Genomic DNA, 25,345 nt, shown 5'->3' with positions numbered 1-25,345 from the left:
CCTGGGTTACACGTCTTGTCCTGACATAATTGTTAATCTCATCCCCCTTTCACTGGCAAAATGTCCTGGTTTGGACAATAAATAGCATGTCATATGCATTTTTCCACATCAGTAAACACCACCTGTAACTTCCTTAGTGGCTTAACACAACAATCATTTTTTGCTTCTCATGATCCTGTGAGCTGGCCGAGCAGTTCCCTGTGGCTGGGCTGGATGGCCTTACTCCCGTGTCTGGAGCCTCAGCTGGGGCCTCTCTCCACTTGCTCCCTCAGCCTCCAGGAGGCTAATCCAGGCTTGTAGGCATGGTGGTGGTGCTGGCAGAAGAGCTCCCTACAGCAAGAGAGGGCAAGCGGAATGCATAAGCCCTTTCCCCAAGCCTTTTCTGTGTCATGTTTGCTAGTGTCCCATTGGCCAAAGCAAATCTCATGGCCAAGCCCAGATCCAGGGGTGGAAAAATAGACTCCACCTGCTGGTGGGAGGACCTAACAATACTGACCATTTTTCAACCTGCTACAGTCTTTTTAGTGACTACAGAAGAGCATTCATGTATTTTATTTAGACAAGTCCCTATTGTTGGAATGAAGGTTGTTTTTGATCTTTTGAGTGTTTATAAACAGTACTGTTAAAGAACTGTCTTAATGCATAAACTCTGTATGCATTTTATATTGTTATCTCTCATTAGGTTCCTCGAAGTGGCTTCCTGGGTCGTGTGATAACCATTTGGTTTTTTTCCATTAGGAAAATTCAGTTTTATTTTCTAAGTAACATGCTCAATAATGTTCTTAGACCTTTTCACGAGGTATGCTTTTGGCACCAGGAAATCCCCAACAGGTCACTCATTTCATCGGTATTTACGTAGATACTTCCCTAGACCCGTGTTCCTTGACGATGCTACCAATTTTGGTAAGTGAATGTTTTATTCAAGTATGGCTCACGTGTCACATCTTCCTTCCCCAGTGACCTCCTGCCCCCCAATTACAGCAAAGCTCAGCTGACTGAATGGCGTTCTACTCTCAACTCCCTGAATAAGCACCTCGGTGAGTGACGTTTGTGGGATCCCACTTGAGTGTCACCAGAACTCTGCTCAAGTAGTAGCTTCGTAGCAGCTTCAGTCTGTCAGCCAGTCATTTATGTGAGAGTCTGTTATAAACTCAGGAGTAGGTGGCAAGTCCCTCTTGGGGAAGAAGGGTTGGGGTGTGGAGAGAAGAGTAAGCTCTGAGGGTTTATCTCGGACCCCCAGACCTTGCCTGGCAGAGCCCCTCCTCCTCCCACCACCTCCCAAGTCACTTCCCAGCTGGTCCCACACTCTGACCCCTGACCACAGCGTGGAGCCAGAGGGATGGCTCCAAGGACCACCTGTGAGGACGGCTCAGGGGCCAGACCCTGGATGTATGAGGTGCACTGTCCCCACTCTGGGACCTAGGGGAAGTCATGGCCTCTCTTGGCCTCCAATTCCTCCTCCATAAAATAGGAATCTCAAGAGGAGTAATAAAGGTACCTACCTTGTGGGGTTGATGTAAGAATCACGTGCAATCCTGCAGTCCAGTCATAGTTCAGTGGCTGGCTTACTCAGTGCTCAAGAATAAATAGTAATGTTTAGAAATTCTCTATTACCAGGGTCCTCAAACTCCAGCCCACAGGCCACTGCCCGTTAGTGAATAAGGGTCATTGGGACACAGCTCCACTCATTTGTTTGCGTACTGTCTCTGGCTGCTTCTGCTCTATAACAGCAGAAATGAGTGGTTGCAGCAGAGACTGTATGGCTCTCAAAGCTGGAAATATTACTATCTAGCAGAGTTTGCCAAGTCTTGCTCTAGAAGATATATTCAATACAGTATTTCAGTCTCCTTTGAGGCAACCCAGTGAGGTCAGTGGTGTCATTGGCCCTCTGTGATAGAGAAGGATTCAGAGGCACAGAGAGGTGAAGTGTCCTGCCCAAGGTCACACAGCCAAGGAAGTGTCACAGCCAGACTTGACCTGGGTGCTTTGGTTAGTAGTACCCACCACTGCTCCCAGGGCTCTCGGGTTTATAATTCCAAAGGTATTATAATTATATTATAATACCAAGCATAAGAGTCCTGATACCCTAAATAATAGCAATGGCTGCCATTCACTGGACGCCTCCTAGGAACAAGTGTGGTGCTGGGCCCTGGTAACCAGCAGGGTGGATCTCTCTTGAGTGCTTCCAGTCCAGAGCGGAAGTCAGACCACGCAGGATGTTACAGCAGGGAGTGGACAGGTGGCCAGCTACATGAATGTGTATTTGGGGGCACAGCCTGGTTAAAGGTTATAAGACACCTTGCCAAGGAAGTGATCATCCAGTTGAGACCTGCAAGGCAAGTACCAGGTAGCCAGGCCCAGGGGTCAGGGGAGCTCTCTAAGCCGGAAGACCAGTACGTGGGGAGGCTGAGAGGTCAGACAGAGCTGGGGCCTTCAGGGAAAGGAGAAGGTGGCAGGCGAGGCTGGAAGATGCCAGAGGGCCAGACTGTGCTTGCCATGTGGCCATGTGCGGAAGGCTGAACTTTATCCTGAAGGCAGTGGGAACCCAGTGGAAGGTTCTGAGCTGGGAGTGATAAGGTTAGAGGGGGGAACGGATCAGAGGGGTACAGGAACAGAAGCACAGAGACCCGGGGCGGGGCTTCATCATAGTGACTTCATAGGAAGGGTGGAGGTGTGCTAGCCTAGGCAGCGGCCCTGGGGATGGGAGAAACCAGCTTTATGGCCTCTCCTCACCAGTTTCACTACACATCTACCCTCCCCAGTGATCTTTTTTTTTTTTTTTTCCGGTACGCGGGTCTCTCACTGTCGTGGCCTCTCCTGTTGCGGAGCACAGGCTCTGGACGTGCAGGCTCAGCGGCCATGGCTCACGGGCCCAGCCGCTCTGCGGCATGTGGGATCCTCCCGGACCGGGGCACAAACCCGTGTCCCCTGCATCGGCATGTGGACTCTCAACCACTGCACCACCAGGGAAGCCCTACCTTCGCCAGTGTTCTAACTGCCATCCAGCCTGCCCTCCTCCCAGCCCTTGTCAAGGAACAACCACCACACAATCTTTGTGTTATCTTTCAGTTTCTAGAACTGCCAGGAACATTAAACTTCAGTTCCTTATGTTAGACACCAAGAGATACACCGAGGTGACTATAAACCAGAAACAGTAGGGCGGAGGAAGAAGAGAAGATCAATCAATCAATTAATCAATCCATCAGCTTTGGAATGTTCCGCTGGTCCATTCGCTTCCTACGGTATTCACCACAGACATGATCTGTAAACGCTCCTTAATTTGCACCTGGTTACTGTTCTGTGACGTGGTGCAACTCCCCCAAAAGAATTTCACCAGCCTCGAAACTGAGTCAAGAATTAGGGTCAGAACAGAAAAAGGTGGCTCCTCATTTGAGGTCCTTATCTTGGGGTGTCAGGAACTTTGAGGCGAGGGAGATAGCAGCCCCTGATCTAAATTATCCCCGCTATTGAGGCACTTGGCTGGGGAGAAGCCTCTGCCCTGAGCGACGGGGAAACTCCTCTTGCCAACCTCCCCTCTTCTTCTGGAAGAGTTGCTGACGTCTTTTTTCCACCTATGGAGACGCCTACCACGTGGATTGCATGATGCGGATCCGCTTGCAGTATGAGAAGACCTGGCAGGAGTGCCTGGCCCAAGTGCAGAAGTGCAAGGTGGGTGCCCCTCCTGGCCCGTCTGAGGAGAGGAGCACAGGGCATGCCCCTGCCCCTCTCCAGCCCGCACCCCCTGCTTTCCCTCCACGCTGGCCTCTGGGCATTCTGAAGCTGTTCCCTCAGCCTGGACCCTCTTCTCCCCAGCTGTTCCCACCCACCCCTCAGTGGCCCCCAACATGACCTCCTCCAGGAAGCCTTCCCTGACCCCACGGACAAAGTTTCCCCCTCTGATCACCTCAGCCTTCACCCTTGACCCTCTGTATCGCTTCACTTTATTTATTCAATGGAGGTCATGTCATGGGAGTTATTTCCAATGCTTCCCTTTTGTAGATAGTGTTGCCACTGGCATCACACACAACTTCACTCCACTTCCCCACCTCTGTTAGAGGGTGAGACAGCGAGTCCTCTCACAACCCCCTTCAATTACAATGCCTGGTTTTCTGAGGTGCAAGGACATACTGGGTCAGAATGCCCCCTCCCTGCCTCCTTGGGAAAAGTGTTTAGATGAAAAACCCCCCAAAACCTAATCATTTTGAAGATGGTGTAACCTGCCGGCTCGGGCGGTAGGAGTCCCCAAGCCATGAGGGTCTCACCTGTGGGCCCCAAGAAGCGCCTGTTCCTCCATCCACCCCTCGCGTATGTGTCTGTCGAGCTTTGGCTCTGCCACCAAGACTCTGAGGTGAGCAGCGTTCAGGGGAGCAGAGCGCTCTCCAGTGTGATGCACGGTGCGGGCGCTGTGGTCTCTGGGGGCTGTGCCACACTCTTGCACCCACTCTCGTCAAATCCTACAAGGCCCTGCAGAGTGGGTGTCGCTGGCCCCATCTGGAGGTGAGAAGACCAGTTTGCAAAAGGCCCAGGGGCTGTCCGAGCCCACAGGGCTCTGCCCACTTGCTCTGTGGCCTTAGGGGCAGTCACGTGCCTCTCAGTCAGCCCCTCAGGGGCGTCAGACTTTAGGAGTAAAGCCTGGAGGGAAACCTTGTGCCCTTGGAGAGCCTCCCCAAGGCCACACCCCCAGCGCTCACCACCTCGTCACTCACGCCCTCCCCAGAGCCCCATGGCCCTGTGGCCCTGAGTGCTGATGCCTTGTACCCATGCTCATGGCCCCTGGTTGGGTGCATGCAGGGGGTGAATGCTGACGTCCTCACGTACCCCAAGAGCACTCTGAGCCTGACAGGGGGCGCCTGGTGTTCCTGGGCAGCGGCATTGGAAGTATATCACTAGAGACACGTTTTTAATTTGGGGGAGGTTGATTTATTCTAGATTTTGTACATAAATCAAGTCTTTATTGATATAGAGAGCTGGCTTTCCAGTTGGCGTAATTGCAGACAGGAAATGGGAGCCGTGTCTGGCTTGCAGCAACGCTGAGGCCGTGTAGGATGGCGGCTGATGCCTGTAGGGTGTGCAGTAGGACAGTTCTGAGTTCAGATCCCAGTTCCACCACTTGGCAGGTGTGTGACCTCCAGCAAGTTCCTTCACTTCTGTGAGCTTTGGTTTCCTATCTGCCAAACGGGGCTAATGAGAACACCTCTGGGGGATTCAGTGAACAGGGGCAGCACATAGCACCTGGACACAGTGGGCAGATAAAGCTGGACCGTCTCCACTGCTGTGGGAGTTTCCGCCGAGTTCTCGGGCGTGGCTGGGAGGCGATCTCAGGGGCAGCACCAGCCCTGAGGTGAAGCCCCCATCAGCCCTAAGCCAGGCTCTGCCTTGTACCTCTCCAGAAGCAGCTGCTGGACTGGAAGGCCTTCACTGAGGAGGAAGCAGAGAGCCTGGTGAGCCCGTCCTTCTTCCAGATGGTGGGAAATCTCCAGAGCAAGGCGGAGGAGGAGCTGGAGGCCTTGGATGTGCGTAACTGGGGACCTGTGCAGCTGGGGAGCAGGGTGGGGGGCACCCGGCGTGCTGGGCTGTGAGAGGAGTGGGAGCCCGGGGACTTACAACTTTGCCGTCACTGGTGCGTGCAGCCCCTCGGAGCAGTGCCCCTGTGCCGGGTGCTCCAGGCTCACCCCTTGATGCCTCAGTCACCCGCGGACTCCGATTGGACAGTCTCAGGCAGTGAGTGCTCCCCGAACCCTTGCCGAGTCTGGGTGCTGAAGGTCACGAGGAGCAGTAAGCCTGCATCCCATGATGCTTAGAGTCTAGAGCAGGGGTCAGCACACGTTTTCTGTGAAGGGCCAGATAGTAAATATTTTAGGCTCTGTGGGCTGTCAGGTTTCTGGCACAAATTCTCGCTCTGCTGCTGTCACACAGAAGCAGCCCTATGCAATGCAGAAATGAATGGGTATGGCTGTGTTTCAATAAAACTTTATTTATGGACACTGAAATTTGAATTTCGTCTAATTTTTACATCATTAAATATCTTCTTTAGGTTTTATTCAGCCATTAAAAAATGTAAAATCTGTGCTTAGCTCCCAAGTTTAAACAGAAATAGGCAGGGGACTATATTTAGCTCACGGGCCACAGTTTGCCAACCCCAGACCCTAGGAGAGTATAAGAGACACACGTGAAAGAGGGAGAGGTGAGGATTTAACAGTAGACTGTGGTGTTTGGCTCAGGTGCTGAGTCAGGGAATCCAAAGAAGGAGGGATGCCCCAGTCCAAGGTGGATATGGCCCACCTGATGCCAGGCTGGTGTCTAGGGTGGCATCTTCTTCTTTGTAGGCCCCAAACTCCATCTTCTTTCTGTCAGGGACTTCAGTGGACACGGGGCAGGTCTAGAGATGGGACTTCAGGTCAACCAGTCCGAGGGCATGGCCTTGGACAGACCAGAAATGCTGTCCCAGCAGAGAGGGGACCGTGAGCCACGATGTGGCACAGAAGAAAACCTTGAGGGATGGTGCCCAGGCAGTGACAGCCAGTGACATGGGCCTCCACTGGCCGGCGAGGGAGCCCCGTGAGTGGGGCTCTTCTCCTCAGCCTGGGCCGATTGGCGCTTAAGGCCCCTTCTCTGGGTTCTGCCACCGCAGAAATCCTTCGAGGCCGTGGCGAAGCAGGCAGAGCGGCAGAACTCAGATCTCTTCAGCTATTTCCAGGAGGCTGTGCAGCTGTGGGAGGTACATCGGAGCATGCTGTTGATGCAGGAGCTGGAGCTCGAGAAGAGGATGGAGCAGCAGCGGCAGAAGCACAGCCGCGAGAGCCAGGTGTGGGCCCGGCATCCAGGTAGCCCCCACGAGGCATGAGCGCAAGGCCACACCCGGACTGTCAGCTGCCCAGTGGCTCTGCTTGGTGGCCCGTGAACTCAGCCAGCGTTCAGATACAAAGCAAAGAAAAGTTCAATCCATACTTCACACCATATTTTATGTATTTTATTTTTATGGAAAAATTAACCCCAAATGTATCTTAGACTCAAATGTAAAGCCTCAAGCTATAAAACTTGAGCAGATAGGAAACTGAGGCTCACCTTGGTCACGGGGCTGCATGGGAGCAGAAGAATCCTGCCAGAGTCAGGTCTGGGTTGTGCGATGGGTGCCGGATCCAGACATGTCTGTGAGGGGGTCTGCATGAGAGACAGACAGACTGCGGGGCACGGAGAATCTACCTCTGGCAGTCATCCTGTCCCCACAGGACATGAGCTGGCCCCCACCCACCTACCTTCACACAGTCTAGGGGTGGAGGGGTGCACTCAGCATCTGACGTCGAGCACAACAGGTGAGAAGGAGAGCAGGGAGTAGGTGCCTCCGGAAGGTGTAGCGGGGGCCTGCCCAGGCGGGCTGGGGGTGAGGGACATGTCCCTGAGGAGTCCCATCTAGGAAGGGTCTCCAGGGCTATAACGTAGACAGAGAAGAACATTCCAGGCAGGGAAAAGAGCCCAAAGGCCCAGAGCAGTGAGAGTAAGGATGGTGGTACATTTGGTGCCCCTTTTGTAGAAAAGAGCCTGCCTGGGGCACCTGGACCTCAGCTCCAGGGGCAGGGTCTCTGCGTGTCACGTACACTCGTCGAGCTCTGGTAACTCACATCTGCTTCCTTCTGTTTGGGGTGTGGCTACCAGGCCCAGGAGGCTCACCTCGATAAGCTCTTGGACCAACTGAGGCAGCAAAGCTGTGAGAATACCCTGAAGTTACACCTGGTAAAGGCCAAAGATTTTCTGAAGAATATGAAATGCAGGTAGGCAGACCAGACGCCAGAAGGGGATGGCCTGGAATTCATATTCAGGATCAGAAGGTGCCTGCCTAGGGGCCCAGCCCAATGATGCCTCCAACATCAGAGATCACTGTGGTTCTTTGCAGCTCTACCCTCAGCCAGCAGAAAAGGTTTCAGGGAGAACTTGGATCAGAAAAGTTTATGGAGGGAGGTTTCTATGCCATGGAGTTTAAAGGTCAAGAGCATGGACCCTCCCCCCACCTCCTTAACTTTTAAAACATACATGCTTTGTTAAAGAAAAAAAAAAGTTAACAAATGCAAACATGTAGGAAATTCTCCTAACTTCTGCCCAAGTCGTCCTTTTTGTGAACACAGACGTTTATAACTGTGGATATGTATATACACATACAGTGTTTTTAAGATAAGAATTGTTGTATAACTGCAGATTTTTTTCATTTTTAAATGACCATCCGTTCATTAATACGGATGCTTCGTAATGAATTAACCATCCTCCAGTTGATTAGCTTTTTAAGACGGGTGCCAGTCTCTCAATATTAAAAGCAGTTCCCTGTGAACTATCTCGTAGCTTGGGGCCTTTGTAAGGACTAGTCACAGAAATGGAACTGCACTACCAACTGACTGCAGTACTTAGAGTCAGAAGTACGTTTTAAAGCAAATAAGTAACCCCCTGAACCTTGGTCTTAACTAGGGAACAGATAGAAGTCTGGGCCTTGGGGTTTTGGAGTGCTTGATGGGATAATATAGGTAAAGTTCAAGGACAGGGTTAGTACAGTAGACAGGAAGTGGGAACCCATGTTACAACATGCAGAGAACTCTCTCACATGTGTTTCCTAAATGTTCTACAAAGAGTATGTATTCTTTGTATGATCAGAAAAATAGCAAAGCAAAGCAAAGACTTATTGTAAAAGGAAACCTACGCAGTAGCTCTGCGCAGAGCTAAATGCCAGATACAAGCCCACCTCCATGTGGTCCCAGGCATGGCTCTTGGCTGGGGGTCTCTCACACCCAGCTGACCCCCCTTAGACAGGGGTCTCACCTCCCTGCCTCCCAGGTATGAGAGTTCTCATGGCCTCCTGACAAAGGAAGTGATGGAGTACCCAGCGATCATACTGAAGGAACTCAACTCCTACAGCTCTACCCTCAGCCGACACTTCTGTGTTCGTGAAATCTTTGAACAGGTATGGAAAGGGATACAAAAAAATCCCAGCTGCTCACGAAGGAGCAATGGGGAGAGGATGACGTCTAGGTCTTATTTGCCTCAATTTTGAATGCCTCTCTGGACTGTGGGGAGTTAGAATCTATGTCAGGACATCAAGGAGTGAGAAGCTAAAAGCGTCTCCTAAAGAGACCATCTCTTCTCAGATTAAAAGAGGTTGAAGGGCTCAGAATCCAGGCCTCAGGCTTGAATGGAATTATAATTAAAAGGCTAATTTATGTGACTCTTTGAGTTCCATTCACCCAACTCACCACTGCTGCATAACCGTCCTAAAATACAGCTCTGAGGTACCCACTCTCCTGCTCACCAGCTCTGCAGCCCCTACCAAACCCAGCCCACAGTCCCTAGATGACCTCAGAGGCCCCCCGCATCTGGTTCCCGCCCTGACTCTCCCTGCTTCAGCAAACTCCTCACTCTTCCTACATCTGCCACTGCCCCCTGCCCTTCCTCACCCTGCTCCTCTGCTGGGATCCTTCTGTTTCCACACACCCCAAACCTACCCATACTTCCAGCCACTGCCAGTGACAGGATCCCCCCCACTCACTCTGACCCTCATCTCCCTTTCCTCACCCCATCACCTCTCCTTTCCCTGAACGGGCTTGTACGTTGGTCACTGTCAAATGCAGGAGTTCAGGGCATCCTACTGGAAGGGGTTTTCTGAGGGGCAGGTGTGCCCTCCTAACTTTCGTCCAGGTTCCACTGCCCTCAGCAGTGTCCTGCACATAATACAGACACACTGAGTGCTCCCTGGTAAATGCACGAATGCCCGGAGTGTCCTGGTCTAACTCTCCCAGAGTTGGCTCTTTCCCACACACGCACCCAGAGTCCTGCACAGCCAGGGCTGAAGATACTTGTGGCTGACACTGAACTTGGTGAGGGTTTCCTATAGGTGTGGGGTTCCTGACTCCTCAGAGAATCCCTCCCCCAAGCAGGGATCCGTGTCCCAATTGCTCGTGAATGCTTCGTGGGGCACCTGGCTTGAGGTGGAACTCAGGCTGTCGGTGGGGAAGCTCACTATCTTTGAGATCAGTCTGGTTGCCTGGGTTAAAGTGTAGGTGCTCCTGTGGTCTCCGTGTCACAGGGAAGACACTGAGCCCATAGGGTTTAAGGGACTTGCCCAAGGTCATCCAGCTTGTGAGGAGCTGGAATTCGGATCCACTCTTATCCATGGCACACTATATCCAGAACTTCACCCACAGCCTGTGAGAGAGGGAATCTGTAGTGTTGACGAGGGGGCTCCCAGATCTTGTAAATCATGTTCATTCTGTATGTTTGCATCCAGCACTGGGTGTAGCAGATTCCTGCCCCTTTGTTTGCATCCCTCCATTTATACTTTCTTGCTTTTTGCTCCAGATCACTACTAAAAATGTGTCAGAATGAGATTTTATTCTGTGATTGCCATTGTGTGATGAAAGCTTTGCTAGCCTGCTTGGGATTAAGGAAAACTGATTGGGAACACCCTGATTACCCCTGTGAAATAAGTGGTCAAGGCCTGCATCAGATGTAGAAGGGGAGGGGCGGGGCCTTTTCCTTAAAAGAAAAGATACGCCCTCAGAAGTGGCGCTCTGCTCATTCCGTGTCCGTGTTTTTGCCTTGTAGAACCTGGAGGGTGAAGTCATCTTCCGACTGAGGGCACCAGGTAACACTTTTACAATTCAAGTCTGAGTCTCCCCGACTCCATGCTTGTATATCTGGGGTCTGGGGAGGCCCAAGCAGGCTGTATTGGTAACCTGTCTCTTCCTGGGCTTTGGGCTTGGTCATCAACAGAACCACATGAAAAGCAATTCCAGGAGAGAAGGAGAAAACTGAGGGGAAAACAAAGGCCTAAAGCAGAAGCGAGCAAAGGTGAGGAAAGCTTAAGTAGGGGAACGAGTTCCCTCAGGCCAGTGGAAGAGATAGAAGAAGTAGAAGATCAAGAAATCGAGTCCGCCACCACTCAAGAGGTGGTAGTAAGCCCACAGGAAAAGTCTGTACTGAGTGAAGAGATGGATGAGTCCAGAGGGGACTCTATTCCGGGATTAGAAGAAACGCATGTTGAAAGAGACAGCTCCTTAAAATCACCCCCGAACCAGGCAAACATGATGGTTCATGAAGAAGAAGAGGAGGAGAAAAAGGAAAAGGTGGAGGAGGAAAGGGAGGAAGAGGAGGAAGAAGAGGAAGAGCGTGAGAGTTCATCTGTGGATGAGGTAGGCCAGCAGCAGATTCACTCTTGGGTATGGAAGGTGTGCTGTGTTCACTCCGTGTGTCCCTAAGACAAGCTGGGGTCCCCAGTGGCGCAGTCTCCACTGGGGTACATATAGAGAATAACAAATGTCTGCACACCTTTTATTTTTGTCAGCAGGGATCCAATTCTTATCTCACAGCAATGCTTTTTTTTTTTTTTTTTTTTTTTGCGGTACGTGGGCCTCTCAATGTTGTGGCCTCTCCCGTTGTGGAGCACAGGCTCCAGACGCGCAGGCTCAGTGGCCATGGCTCACGGGCCCAGCCGCTCCACGGCATGTGGGATCTTCCCGGACCGGGGCACGAACCCGTGTCGCCTGCATCGGCAGGCGGACTCTCAACCACTGCGCCACCAGGGAAGCCCCCAGCAATGCTTTTTAAAATTCACCTTCCTCTCCTCACATCCCATCTTGCAACCTACTCTGAAGTCACCCCTCGACTTCCCTCATCCCTCCTCGGTCCTCCCTCTTTCCCAGCTCCTCTTTATTGTGTAGACCAACTTAGCCCCTCCATTCCTTCTCTCTTCCCATTCTCTGCTTATGTAAGAAAAAAGATCCATATCCAAGTTGTCAGATAGCTCCCCTTAGAGTGCAGGGAAGTAACTCTCATATTAATAAATCTTGTTGGGCTTCCCTGGTGGCACAGCGGTTGAGAGTCCGCCTGCCGATGCAGGGGACACGGGTTCGTGCCCCCATCTGGGAAGATCCCACATGCTGAGGAGCGGCTGGGCCCGTGAGCCATGGCCGCTGAGCCTGCGCGTCCGGAGCCTGTGCTCCGCAACGGGAGAGGCCACAACAGTGAGAGGCCCACATACCACACACACAAAAAATAAATAAATAAATAAATAAATCTTGTCCTCAAAACACATTCAAACTCACAGAACAGTAATTTGAATTCCATAATCATGAAATTGCAAACGACTCTTTTCCTATATTGCTGTGGAAGAATTGGCGTATGAGGCCTCTTTTTGAACAGGGACCCCAAACTCAAATGCCCACAGACATGCAATAGAAAAGAGGGCTGGACACCAAGTGTAAAATAGTGACACATGAGAGAGGCTACTGTCTTAGTCCTCTCAGGCTGCGCTAGCAGAACACCACAGACTGGGTGGCTTGTAAACAACAGACATTCATTTCTCACGGTTCTGGAGGCTGGGAATTCAAGATCCAGGCGCTGGCAGCTTCAGTGTCTGGTGAGGGCCTACTCCTTGGTTCACAAACGGCTGCCTTCTTTCTGTGTCCTTACATGGTGGAAGGGGCAAGAGCTCTCTGAGATCTCTTTTATAAGGGCACTAACCCCATTCATGAGGGACGGTTCTGCCTACATGACCTAATAACCTCCCAATGCCCACCTGCAATTACCAACACACTGGGGATATGAATTTTGGAGGGACATCAACGTTCAGTCGATGGCAACCATGCAGCCATTATTCAGTTCCAGCCAACAATGCCCTGTGGGAATGTAGGCTCAGAATTTCCAGATTTTCCGATTTTAAAAAGAAATCAGAAATCCAGATTTTTAGGTGGAATTTCCCAATTTTAAAAGGCACTGTATGGGCAAAAAGCAATCACAGGCAAGATTTGTCCCACAGGTTTACAACCTCTGATGTCACGGAACCTGTGGTAGGGATCACCAAGTCTGTTTGATGATGGCAAGTCTAAAGTCTTGTTTTCTGCTTAGGTCAGAACCCAGGAAGAGAGTCTGGGAGCGGTCTCCCATGAGGAAATGGAGTCCTTCACAACATCCAGTGGGACCACTTACTTTGTCTTCCTGCCCCTGGAACAAGAAGAGAGTAGCAAGAGGCCCCATTCCAACCTTTCTGCCATTCTCTTCAATGACACTTCCAGTGCCAAGGTCCTAGAACAAGTGATCATTCCATCCAGACTAGTTTTAGAAATTAAGAAACAGTGAGTAAAAAACCCTTTTATTCTCATTCTCCTTGAGTTTTATTAACAAGGTGAAATAGTATAATGGAAGATTGGACTCGTTTTGGAAAAGAAAACACGTCGGTAACTGAGGGTAGACATGAGAAGCACAACACAAAGTAGCAGATGTCCAGGGATTTTTCGCAGTCACAGATATCCTCTGTGAGAGTGAGCCCTCTGCCTGTCCCAGGATGACTTGCTGGCCTGGGCCTTGTATCAATACAGAAGAAACAGGGTTTTCCCTAGAAGGTGTTTCTGGGTTCTAGATCCTGGCATGTCTGTTAATATTAGAGTTCCTTTTCTTTTCTTTTTTAGGAAAATTATATAGATATAGACCATAGTTATGAGTATATCAGTATGGTATTTTGCTCTGGTTATGTGACACATTTAATGTAGAAAATTGAAAAAAGTACAATGAAGAATATAGAATAATTTTACCACTGAATATCTACTGCCCCAACTCCCAAATTTCTTTCTGGTCCTTTATGTTTGAATTTGGAACAAATGTGAAAATTTGCATTTGGCTCTTGGATAGCATTTGCATTGCCCTCCTGATACTACAGTGTCATAGCTAGGACTAACCAGCTAGAGATCACCTGGTTAGTCTACTTCCCATGTTTATACATGGACAGGAGACCAGAGGCAGGGAGTAGAAGGAGTAAAGTCAGGCCTTTGGACTCTATTCTTCTTCACCTCAGCATCATCTCACCTTGAAAATGTCTTCTGACTTGAACCTCATCCTCCTCCTTCCTCTGTCACAGGCCATTGTCTGCCCTCTCCATAGACCAGGGAATGAAGAAAAGCAAGGACCACCATCGGAGCTAATATTTATTGAGAAAGTTTAATACTCTCAATAACTAAGAGAGGGGTACTGTAATTAGCTTATTTTACAGGTGATTCTAGAAACTGAAGCTCAGAATTTATAACTTGGATAAGATCTCTGAGATAGGAAGTAGTTAAATCCAGGATATGAACCTAGACCCTGTAATTCCAGAGTCTTGAACCAAACACTATGCCATCTGGCCTTGAGACCAACCAAAAAAATAGTTCTCTGTTCAACGGATTGGATTTGAATGTTGAAGCATAGGATACATACCGAAAAGTATGGAAATTATGAGCATAACTCAATTAATTACCCAAAGGGAACACACCCAGTAATCAGTACCCACAGGAAAGACAGCACTACCAACCTCCTTCATGTACCCATCTCACGTCACTGCCTTCCCTTACCCAAGGATAACAAATATTCTAACTTCTGAATTAGTTTTACTTGTTTTTGAACTTACTTAAATGGAACCCCATGGAATGTACTCTTTTATATCCGGCTTCTTTTGGTGAACATGTGTATACATTTCTGTTAGCTATATAACTAAGAGTGGAATTGTTGGGAAATTGACTTATATGTGTGTCCATCTGTCTCAGAGGAGATACAACCAAAAGATACTGCCAAAGAGGTTTCAAAAGTGGTTTTGTTTTAACAGTTTACAGCAGTGTATGAGAGTTCCAGTTGCTCCACATCCTCACTTGGTTTTGTCAGTAGTTTTTATTTTAACCATTCTGGTGTATGTGTAGTGGTGTTTCTTTGTGGTTTTAATTAGCATTTTCCTGATGAGTAACAATGCTGTGTACCTTGTCATATACTTATTGGCCATTTAGTCATCTTTCTGTGAAATGCCTAGCCAAATTTTTTGCCCATTTTTTTTCTGGTGGATTGCCTATCTTATTTCTTATTAATTTATGTGAGTTATTGATCTCAGATATGAGTTTTTTATTAAATACATGGCAAATATTCATCCTGCTCACTGTGCTTGCCTTTTTTGCTCTCTTAAAGGTATCTTTTGATGAACAGAAATCCTTTTAATAAGGTCCTAGTCATCAGTTTTTTTCACTAGGGTTAGGGTAATTTCTGTCTTATCTAAGATATCTTTGCTTGCCTCAAGGTCATGAAAATATTCTCCTGTGTTATCTACCATAAATGTTATAGTTTTAAACTTTCATAGTTAGATGTACAATTCAACTGGAATTGATTTTTGTTTATGTATGAGGTAGAAGTCAGATTCATTTCTTTCCCACATGGATAACCAGTTGACCCCAGGCCATTTGAGAAGACTCTCCTCTCTCCACAGCTCTGCCAGGCCTCGCATCACCACCTCCCCCTGATTGATTACTGTAGCTTTATATTAAGTCTTATTATCTGGTGGTGTAAGTCCTCCAACCTTGACGTCCTCCAAGATTGTTTTGACTCTCCTTGGCCCTTTGTATTTCCATATAAGTTTGAAATCAGCTCATCGGTTTCCGAAAGAAGACATTTGCCGAGCTTTTAATTGTTATTGTATTGGATGTGTAGATACATTTGGAGAGAACCAACATCTTAACAATATATAGCCAAGAAAATCACTCTACATTTTAACAGGATGAAATAATAAACTGGGAAGAATATTTGCAACTCACATCTCAGTCAAAGGACCTCATGTTCCCAATACATAAAGAGATTCTAGAAATTAATAAGAAAAAAGGCAACTACACACTAGAATGATGGACAAAAGATATTAATGGATAGTACACAGAAAAAGAAATTTAATAGTCTTAAACACATGAAAATATGCTCAATCTCAGTCATAATATGAGAAAATTGTCAAATTCAAGAGTTTGACAGTACATTCTGAAGCTATGGATAAATAGGAACTTTTATTCATTGTTGATGGGAGTTCAAGTTGCCTTGCAACAGAAGCAGTTTGGCTGTATCTACCAGATCCACAAATGTATTTCAGGCTTTGATTCAGTAGTTCCCTTTCAGGGAATTTAATCCTATAGAAATTGTTCTACACTTGACACATGTACGAGGTTATTCATTGCAGTCTTCTTTGTAAGAACAAATGGTTGGAAACCACCCAATGTCCTTCAACAGGGGGTCTGGCTAAATGAATGATGGCCCACCCAAACAAAGAGATACAGTGTAGTGGGAAATAAAATAAGGAAGAAGTAGTAGAAGGGGGAAGCACTTTAAGCATCAGTGTGGAAAGATATCTCCCTGGTCACAATTGCTGACCCTCGCTGGTCTCTCCCTTAGGCTTCGAGCTGGCTTTTTTGAGCACTTAGAGAAGTGGTTTGACCAATGTGCCCTCAATGCCCGGGTCATCGTGGCCACCAAGATTGATGAGCTGGATTCAGAACTGGAGCTGCGTCTGCACCTGCACCAGCCAAGAGCCCAGCTCATTGAAAAGGACATCCACAACGTCAGGGCAGGTACTGCAGACCCCCGGTGTCTGTGCCACTGCAGCCCTACATTCATTAGCAGCTTGTACCACGCAACGCTTAGCATGTTGTCATCACACGTTGGAAGATGTGCGTGAGGGTTCGTACCTCCCAGGTTGGCAGAGAAGGTTGTACTCAGAATCCTTGTTTAAGGTTTTTTTTTAAAGAAGGTGTGAGATGCTGAAATGAAGAGTATTGTCCTATTTTAGCTTTGTGGATCCCAGATATGCTCACACACCTGTCAGACACACACCTGCATGGCAGATACCCTAGAGGCAAGCCTCTAGTTCAGGAATCAGAGCTAACAGTTTCAACCTGTCTAGCTGTGGGATTCTGGGCAGGTTACCTGACCTCTCCGATCCCTTCCTAACCTGCAGAAGGCATGCTGTTGGTGGTTAACTCTTCTTGAAATGGTACAGCGAGGAATCATGAGCATCTAGCATAAGCTAGAACCTCCAAAAGTGGTAGCCATTATTTTCAGCTTATAATTTTTAACACTTAAAAAGACGTGCCCTTTCTCTCTAAGGCAGAGGGCTCCATTAATTGGAGGGAGGGCATTTTTATTTGGATCCTTCAACGGCTCCTGTCAGGTTTTTACTCGAGTCACACTTCAATCTCCATTATTGACCCTGAAAGCTTCCAGAGAGCCTCCACGTGACCCTACCCAACCTCCTATTGCCTGGAGCAGCGAAAGAGTGTGGACTCCAGAGGCCCAATGCTTGTGGCCTTGGGAGACCAGCTTCACTTTTGGAACCTCGTTGTCCTCATATGGGAAATGTGTGCGTTAATTATAAGTATAAACAAAGATGCTCCCTGAAGGCTGGTTTCCTTCCCCTTCCCTGCCTCCTGGCCCAGTGCATAATGTGAAAAACGAGGCTGGAGAAGCAAAGCCCCAGAATCCCACCATTTGTTTTTGGCAGAGCTGAGACCATAGCACTTCCTCCACTCCAGGCAGTAGGAGGTGAGATGAGGTGAGCTGGGACTCTCTGCTAACTCTAAAGGCCTATGATGGAGCTCTTGAAGTCCATTGTAACTGAGGCTCATTGGAAATGAGAAGCCACTGATATAAAGGGACACATGCCAACTGCCCAGCTTTGTGCTGGCTCTTTTCTCCCAGGCCTTCGCATCGAGATCCCTGCCCTCCCCAACACCCACCCCACCTGCTCCTGGGGTGGGAGGTGCTGTCCGTCTCCCAGGCTTTGTTCCCTTCTGCTGCAGGCAGGGTATCTCCACCGCAGGAACCTCGCTGATCACAGCCGGCCAGATCCTCCTCTCCAGTTAAAGACCCAGGGCTGTCTCATATTGGCCTCCCTGAGATCTGTGTCCATTCCCAGGCCAGGCCCCGGGGAGGGCAGTGGGGACAGGATAAGGGACCTTGGCCTGAAAGGTCCCTGCTCTGTAGCTGGCCCGGGAGAGGCACATCACTGTCCAGGAAAGTGCTGTCCTGAGCTGGCTTGAGATCCTGGAGGGCCTCATCTCCCCTTGTCCTTTTCCAGCCGAACTCTTGCTTCACCAAGAGCGGCTGGACAGCCACTGTGCGGGGGTGATGGAGATGCTGAGGAAGGAGAGGAGGATGTTCTGCCAGTTCCAAGAGGAGCAGAACATGAGGAGCAAAGACTTCCAGCGCAAGATTTGCGACATGGAGCACATCTTCTTGAACGCCACCAAGAGCCAGAAGTAAGGGCACTGGGGGTCTCAGCTGCAGCCTCGTGGCCCTAGAATCCCCGCCAGGTGGCTGTTCTCAGAGGAGTGGTTACCCCACCCCCTGTGGGTAATAGAAGGGTCAGGGTTTCCAGAAGGGTTTTCACCTTTTCGCAAGGGTGCAGCTGTGTGAAGCGTCTGGCTGGGGGCTGGGCGCTGGGGGTGGGGAAGCAGCCAAAGAGAGAAAAGGGTGCCCGTGGTCAGAGTGCCGTGGTGCAGATGATGTGCCCTGAAACGTCCATGGTGGGAAGGACCGCTCCTATCAGGGGAAGTCAGGAAGAGCTTCCTGCAGGAGGCCCTCCGGCCTGGGATGGAGAAAGGTGGGGAGGGGGCAGGGTTCCCCCGTCGGAGAGGAGCACTGGCCCGGCTCGAGGTGGAGATGCCCTGATCTCAGGGCAGAGTGAGGGGTCCCAGGAGGCCCCTCAGGGGTTTGAGGTGAGGTGCCTGTGAGTTATAGCGGGTGGAGGGAGGAGGAGGCGGAGCCAGTAGGACCTGGGGATTCTCTTAGCAATCTGGTGGCAGGGGCCGGACAGAGGAGAGGGCTGCCCTCTGGTCCAGCTCACTGAGAGCCCCACATGCACTGGCATCGTGAATTTCCTTCTAAGGCCTCTTTTTCTACCCAGAGAAGACAGGCAGTGGTTCTGGTGACCCCACAGCTGGGCATGGCATGTGGAGCTCAAGCCACCTCCCAGGCTGACCGCCCGTGCCCAGGTCACCACCCTGCCCTCCCGTGTCCCCCAGGCTGGTCACTCTCAGCAGCACTCTGCACCAGGAACTGCTCAGCTACGTCGACGTCGTCCAGGTGTCCCTGCGCAGCTTCCGCCAGTACCTGGAGGAGAGCCTCGGCAAGCTTCGCTACACCAACGTTGAGTTTGTCAGGCACTGCAGGTGAGAGCCAGCATCTGGGGCCTCTGTGGGCCACTGGGCTTCCTCTATTGAGAGGTGGTCTTGTTTGCCTCTCCATTTTTTAATAGGGACAAAATATCCGTAACATAAAATGATCCATTTTAACCATTTTAGGCGTCCAGTCCACTGGCATTAAGTACATCCACACTGTTGTGCTACCATCACCACCATCCATCTCCAGCACATTTTCACCCTCACAAATTGAATCTCTAAACACTAACTTAAACACTAAGTGTCCATTTCGCCCTCCCCCAGCCCCTGGGAACCACCATTCTATTTTCGGTCTCTATGAATTTGACTACTCTAGGGACCTCGTAGAAGTGAAATCACACCAGATTTGTTCTTTTGTGTGTCTGTTCTTTTCACTCAGCATGCTGTCTTCAATGCTCATCCATGTCACAGCATCTGTCAGAATTTCATTCCTTCTTAAGGCTCAGTAATATTCCATGGTGTGGATGTACCACATTTTGTTTATCCATTCATCTCTTGATGGACATTTGGGTTGTTTCCCTGCTTCTGTCCTTGAGCTACCTGCATTTGTTTTTCCATGGTCTTGTACTTTTAATCTAAAGCCTTGTCAACCACAGTATTTGGACTGGGTGGAAAGGTTCCGGTCTGATCAGTGGATTTATTTCTCCCAAATTATTTTCAGATTGTTCTCAGAGGGAGGCAACTTTTCTTCTGAAGAAATTGACTCACTGTGTCATCGACTGGAGAAGGAAGCTGCCCAGATAGAGTTTGTTGAAAATTTAATCATGATCAGGATGGAGAAGATGGAGAGCGAGTACCTGGACCAGGTGAGCAGGCCCCATCATGACCTCTAGCCAGGCTCCCGTCATACCCGCTTACAAGGTGGTTGCCTTGCTCACTGCCTGATAGGCTGGTCAAGCCCCCTTTCCAACCATTAGCTGAGCCTGTCCCCCTCTGCTTCTAAAGTCCAAAAGTTCCAAATTAAGCCCCACTCCTTTACTTTTTCTCTTTCTTTAAGGCTAATGATATCATCAACAAGTTTGAAAGTAAATTCCATAACCTGTCTGTGGACCTTATTTTCATAGAGAAAATCCAGCGGTTGCTGACAAATCTGCAAGTGAAAATCAAGTGCGAGGTAGGACAGATTCATTCTTCCTCTGCCCCATGGGACTTGATGTTTATCACACACACCTGCATGCCAGGCACTGTCCCAGGTGCTGGGGATACTGGTGTGGTCTCTGCCCCATGGGACTTGCACTCCAGCCCGGAAGTCAGAGATTAAATCGTAATAGTTTCTAACATCCACTGAGTTATTATGCACCATGCAGCCTGCCAGTGGGCTTATTTTGATTAACTGTGTGAGTTCTCACAAGAGCTGTGTGAGGCAAGTACCGTTCTTATCCCCATTTTAGAGATAAGGAAACTGAGGCAGAGAGTCATTAAGTGACTTAGGGCAAGAACACAGAGTTCTTAAATGGTGGAGCCAAAATGTGAACCCAGGTCTGACTGACACCAGAAATTCAGGCCTTAGACATGCCAGGCCATCTGGGCTACAGAGGCCATGAGGGCTGTGTGAGGTGCGTGGGGATGTAGAGGAGAGGATTTCACCTGGACTAGGAAAGTGGTGTTTCCCAAGGCTTGATGGCGAAGGAAGAGCCAGCCAGGCAGGAGGGTGGGGAGCAGTGTCTTGGAGAGATCGTGAAAAAAATCCTGGGAAGCTGGAGCCAAGGTGAGAGAGAGAGCTCGAGCAGGAAAAAGTGGGGAGCAATGAGGCTGGAGCGGGGGCCGGGTCAGCAGGGCCATGTGAGCTGGGCTCCTGGTGCTGGAGTGAGGGTCAGGGCAGTGGGGACAAGGGAAGGGTGCTATTTATTACAATTTTTTAAGCTGTATAATCTTGAAAAGTTTCTTCAAAAACATCACTTGATGGTTTCTGTCTCCCTAATGTGTTGCCATTTTTACTTAACCATTCCTTTTTGGAGGAACATCTGGTGGGTTTCACTTATAATATACACAATGGTGTGTTAGACATGCTTGCACTGGAAACTCTGATGGTGTCTATAGGGTGCCTCCCAGAGCTGGAACTACTGGGTTAGAGCATGAATGTTTTAAGGCTCTTTGTACTTTCCAGGTGGCTTGTACAGACATCCCCTCACCAATAGGGCATGAGTGTGTCCCTCCTAACGCCCTCAACCAGTACTGCAGGTCACCAGTTTTATTTTTAAAACTTACTATTTGACAGTAAAAAAATGTCCTTTAAATTTGCATTGATCGAGTTTCTGATATGACTGTGCATTGTTCCCCCTGAGTTCATTTTTTCGGTACTTAATCCACCTCTCAGATAATGATTTGCGGAACATTTTCTTGATCAAAATAAGTATTCTAGAAACAAATCTCAGAACCTCTGGTTTTTCTAGGTTGCAAAATCCAATTTGCAAACAGATGGATTAAATTCTTCTCTGGAGCAGCTTCAAAGCAAGGTGCAAATGTGCCGAAGCTCAAGGGGAGATGAAAAAGTAAGTGCTCAGTGGATACTAAGTTATGAATAGTAAAGATGCATCAGGCCAGAATCGTAAACTGGAAATAAACTTACGTCTGTGGTCAAGATTTCTCCACCACCAGCGGGGCCTCTGAGCCTTCCTACTTAACCCCTGTTTTATTCAATGGAATTAAGGACGAGAAGAGAAACCAGCCATTGCCCCCGGCCCCTAGCACCTCCCAGGCAGGCATCTTGAGGCCAGTGAGCACAGGGGCTTGAGTCTGGCCTCCCTCCCCCTCTGATGTCACCAGGCCGCCCTCCCTGTAATTGGAACGCAGCCCTGGATGAATAACAGAGGCAGGACTCTGCCCTCTGAACAACCACCTTTTGTTCGATTTTCCTTTTGTTTTGACCATTGCACATAAATTGGTTACTTCCATTTTCTGTGTATAAGCTGTGAAAAGTCCAAATTGGAGCAAAGTCTGGGAGAAGCGAGGTTCCAGGTGCCTGCCAGGCCCTGACCAGCGTAGCGGGTCTCTGCGTGTTTACATTGTTGACTTGCTTGTTTTTCTGCCTCTAGTGCATGTCTCTGTCCCTTGTGCCACCTGCACCCTGGTCACTCCAAGTAATCTTTTCTCCACAGTTCAGCCAGGCACTCGAGAACCAGATGTCCTGGCCAGGGGTTCTGTCTTCCATTTCAGTGACTAAGTTGAGGTTTTATTGTTATTAGCACTGAGAGGACATTTATTTTTCTATCTTTACTGCTTTTTCTTGCATAGTTACATGTGCTTGGTGAAAAAAGTTCGAACATCCACAAAGCACAGAGTGGAGGTCCCGTGTACCTCTTGTGTTCTCGTGCAGATGTTTCTGCACATACATGGGGGGAGCAGGGGAAAACCAGCTTAATCTGCTGTGACCGCTTCAGCAGGCCCTTTAGGGACAGCTCTCTCTCTTCAGAGCAGAAGCATTTGCTCTCCCACATTTCCTCACTTCCTATCTGATGTGTCAGGGCAGTGGGCAGGGTAGCAGGGGGCTTGCACAGACCCTGGCATGGGGTGGGGAGCATTTGCTTGAGCGGGCGGGTGGTCCTGTGTTGGCGGAGGACACTGGTTGGACTCTCCTGCCGGGTGGTCATCAGGAGGCGGAAGCAATGCATCAGATGCTCGGTGAAGGCAGTGGGGACCAGGGAAGGGTGTGCCCAGGGCCATGTGCTCAGTGCCACGTTAAAGAAGACCTTCTGGCTGCTGGGTGCAGAAAGGCAGGGAGGCAGGTAGGAATGAGGCAGAGTGCCAAGACCGAATAGTGTCACCACTCGAGACTCCAGCAGGGACATGTTCCAATCCCGGGGTTGAGCGGCGGGGGAATGGGCGGGATTCAGGGTGCATTGGAAATGAAGGGAGTGGGAAGAGGCCAAGGCTCCACCTGGCCTGGGTCATCCATTAGGTCAGTGAGCCATTCAGGGAGCAATGTGTGGGGACCACTGAGCGCTGTGCGTGCTGCTTGGGGAAGGTGAACATCCTCACGGGTGCTTCCCTGCCCCCTGCAAGGTATGGTCTATGGGATTGTTGCTCTAAGGGGTCATGTATTTGACGTATTCGATCTGATAGCCAGATCACCCTCCAGAAAGGCTGTGGCCATTTCCCGCCTACACGCCCTCGCCATCTTGGGCCGAATATTTCCTTCTACACGTAGAGCATTAGAACTAGAAGAGATCCGAAGGAACATACTGTGTCCCCATCACACTGACGGGGAGACTAAGTAGAACAAGCTTAAATCATTTGCCCAGAGCAAACCCCTAGAACCAGGAATAGAACTCCCGATGCCCCATCAGGGAAGGATCCACTGCTGCAGTGGAGCCACCTGAGAGAGCCAGCCCAGGGCTCCCCACTCCCACAGGGCCCTCCCTGCAAGTGAGCGGCCTCCATGGAGCCAAGAGGTGTCCTTGCCAGCCAGCCGGTTCCTGCAGTTCACATGGAGTCAGCCTGCCTGCCCGCAGCCTGCTTCCTGTGGCTTTTTTCCTCCATGTTCGCACTAGATAGTGACCACAGAAGACCTCCTTGGCCTCGTTCGAACTTGGAAAGAAAAACTGAGCTCGAGGATTCAGTATCTCAACTGCAAGCTGAACATGGTATCTGTGACTCAAGTGGTCCTTACCGTAAGGAACGGGATGGGGTGGCCATGGGGAAGAGCGGCTGAACTGTTGGGTCCGGGCGTCCAGGAAACCCGCAGGGCTCAGCACAGCCCAAGGCAAGAAGATCTCCCAGGCCACTGCTGGAAGTCAGGCCTGCTGGGATGCCTTGGAAAGGCCACAGGCTGTGGAGTCAGATCTGGGTTCCAATCCCAGATGGGTCACTTCCCTGCACTGGTCTCTTAGGAGACCGCTCGCCTCCTGGCAGCACCTCCTCCCGCCATCAGGGCCCACCAGCTCTCAGGGCAGCCTCACCTCTCAGCCTCTTCCTTCCCACCCGCTGCCGTGAGCAGCTACCGGCTTCTCTCCACCCCACCCCCATGGCCTTGTCCAACCCCCCATCTCTTGCCCACGTGGCTGCCCTTATCCTCTCACTTCCCCCATGATCCATTCCCAGAGCTGCAGCCAGACCTCATGTTGGACAAGGCCAGTCTTCCCGTGTCACTCTCCTGCCCTTGGGACAAAATCCAGACCTTTTACCTAGACCTGCGCAGCAGCCTCCTCTAAGGTCTGCCCTCCACGGGCACTTCATTTCTCTGGCCCCGTAAGAGGCCTCTTCCCCCAGGCCTTCTCTCACCCCCTGGTTTTGGTGGCATGTCCCACTTCCCCATGAGCCCACAGACCATGCAGTGAGGTCTCCCTTTTAGGAGCCGTCTCCCCTAGACGGTGTGCCCCAAGAGGGCAGAACCTGTCGCCCTCACCCCACCCTCTCTCACCAAGCTTTAAACACCAGAGGCGCTCAACCAGCTGCCAGAAGGGCTGTGACAGAGCCAATGGGAGCATAAGCGGACACCCCTCAAGTTCTGCTCTGGCCACCCTCAGGCCCTGCCTCACACTGCCACGCTCTGAACCAGCCCTTCCTTCTTTGGGGAGGCTCTTCCCGCTGTGCCACTAGCGCTAAGCTTCCATCACGCCATCAGTACTGCACCCCACAAGGTGAAACTTAGGAGTCCAGCTGGAGTCCTTCCCTTACAGTCTAGCACTGAGCCAAGATGCAGGATAAAATAGGGAAGAGTTCACCTAAGCACTCGTGGTGGGCCACCACTCCCACCCTTTCTCTAAGGTCCAACTCGAGGTGGAGGTGGCCACTCACTCATCCACGTACTCATTCACTCACTTGTCCATTGGTCAGAAACACCGCCTGGGCACATCTACGGGTGGCCTTACAGGTCCATGACCCTCAGCCTCAGGGAAGACGCTGGAACTTCCCCTTCATAACACTGGCCCCATTTTTTTTTTTTTTTTTTTTTTTTTGCGGTATGTGGGCCTCTCACTGTTGTGGCCTCTCCCGTTGCGGAGCACAGGCTCCGGACACGCAGGCTCAACGGCCATGGCTCACGGGCCCGGCCGCTCCGCAGCATGTGGGATCTTCCCGGACTGGGGCACAAACCCGTGTCCCCTGCATCGGCAAGCGGACTCTCAACCACTGCGCCACCAGGGAAGCCCTGGCCCCATTTTTGACCATTTATTTGTGGTCAAATAAATGTCTTGTCTCTCTGACCAGACTGTAAGCTCCATGAGGGTAAGGGTCACATGTGGCCTCTTCATCCTGTGTCCTATACCCAGGTAGAGGCTTGCAGAAAGCAGGCACTCAAGAAACATTTTTGAAGCATGCACGTGTGAATGAATGAATGAATGAATGAATGAATAGTCCTCTAAGGTAGATATGATCACTGCTACTTCACGGAAGGGAAAAGGGAGGCTCAAGGAGGTCAGGCAGCT

The 25,345-nt window shown here is 50.1% G+C and overlaps 1 protein-coding gene across 2 annotated transcripts in view; it reads left to right on the top strand.

Moving 5' to 3' along the window:
- The window catches only part of CCDC180 (coiled-coil domain containing 180), a 55,737-nt gene that overhangs the window by 13,790 nt on the left and 16,602 nt on the right, over positions 1–25,345 (top strand). Inside the window, exons 10-25 of one of the 2 annotated variants that reach the window (XM_067743886.1) lie at positions 958–1,037; positions 3,581–3,669; positions 5,391–5,513; positions 6,632–6,805; positions 7,654–7,769; positions 8,818–8,944; positions 10,582–10,621; positions 10,750–11,168; positions 12,883–13,109; positions 16,198–16,373; positions 17,879–18,059; positions 18,825–18,971; positions 19,642–19,786; positions 19,978–20,094; positions 21,374–21,472; positions 23,471–23,563. In XM_067743886.1, coding sequence (XP_067599987.1) covers positions 958–1,037; positions 3,581–3,669; positions 5,391–5,513; positions 6,632–6,805; positions 7,654–7,769; positions 8,818–8,944; positions 10,582–10,621; positions 10,750–11,168; positions 12,883–13,109; positions 16,198–16,373; positions 17,879–18,059; positions 18,825–18,971; positions 19,642–19,786; positions 19,978–20,094; positions 21,374–21,472; positions 23,471–23,563 — 2,353 coding nt within the window. The remainder of the gene's footprint in view (positions 1–957; positions 1,038–3,580; positions 3,670–5,390; positions 5,514–6,631; positions 6,806–7,653; positions 7,770–8,817; positions 8,945–10,581; positions 10,622–10,749; positions 11,169–12,882; positions 13,110–16,197; positions 16,374–17,878; positions 18,060–18,824; positions 18,972–19,641; positions 19,787–19,977; positions 20,095–21,373; positions 21,473–23,470; positions 23,564–25,345) is intronic. The other variant, XR_010944947.1, reaches the window with a different exon arrangement.

The sequence above is a fragment of the Pseudorca crassidens genome, chromosome 7 (assembly GCF_039906515.1).
Source record: "Pseudorca crassidens isolate mPseCra1 chromosome 7, mPseCra1.hap1, whole genome shotgun sequence".
NCBI lineage: Eukaryota > Metazoa > Chordata > Mammalia > Artiodactyla > Delphinidae > Pseudorca > Pseudorca crassidens.
The sequence above is the reverse complement of the archived record's forward strand: the minus strand, read 5'-3'. Positions and strand labels throughout refer to the sequence as shown.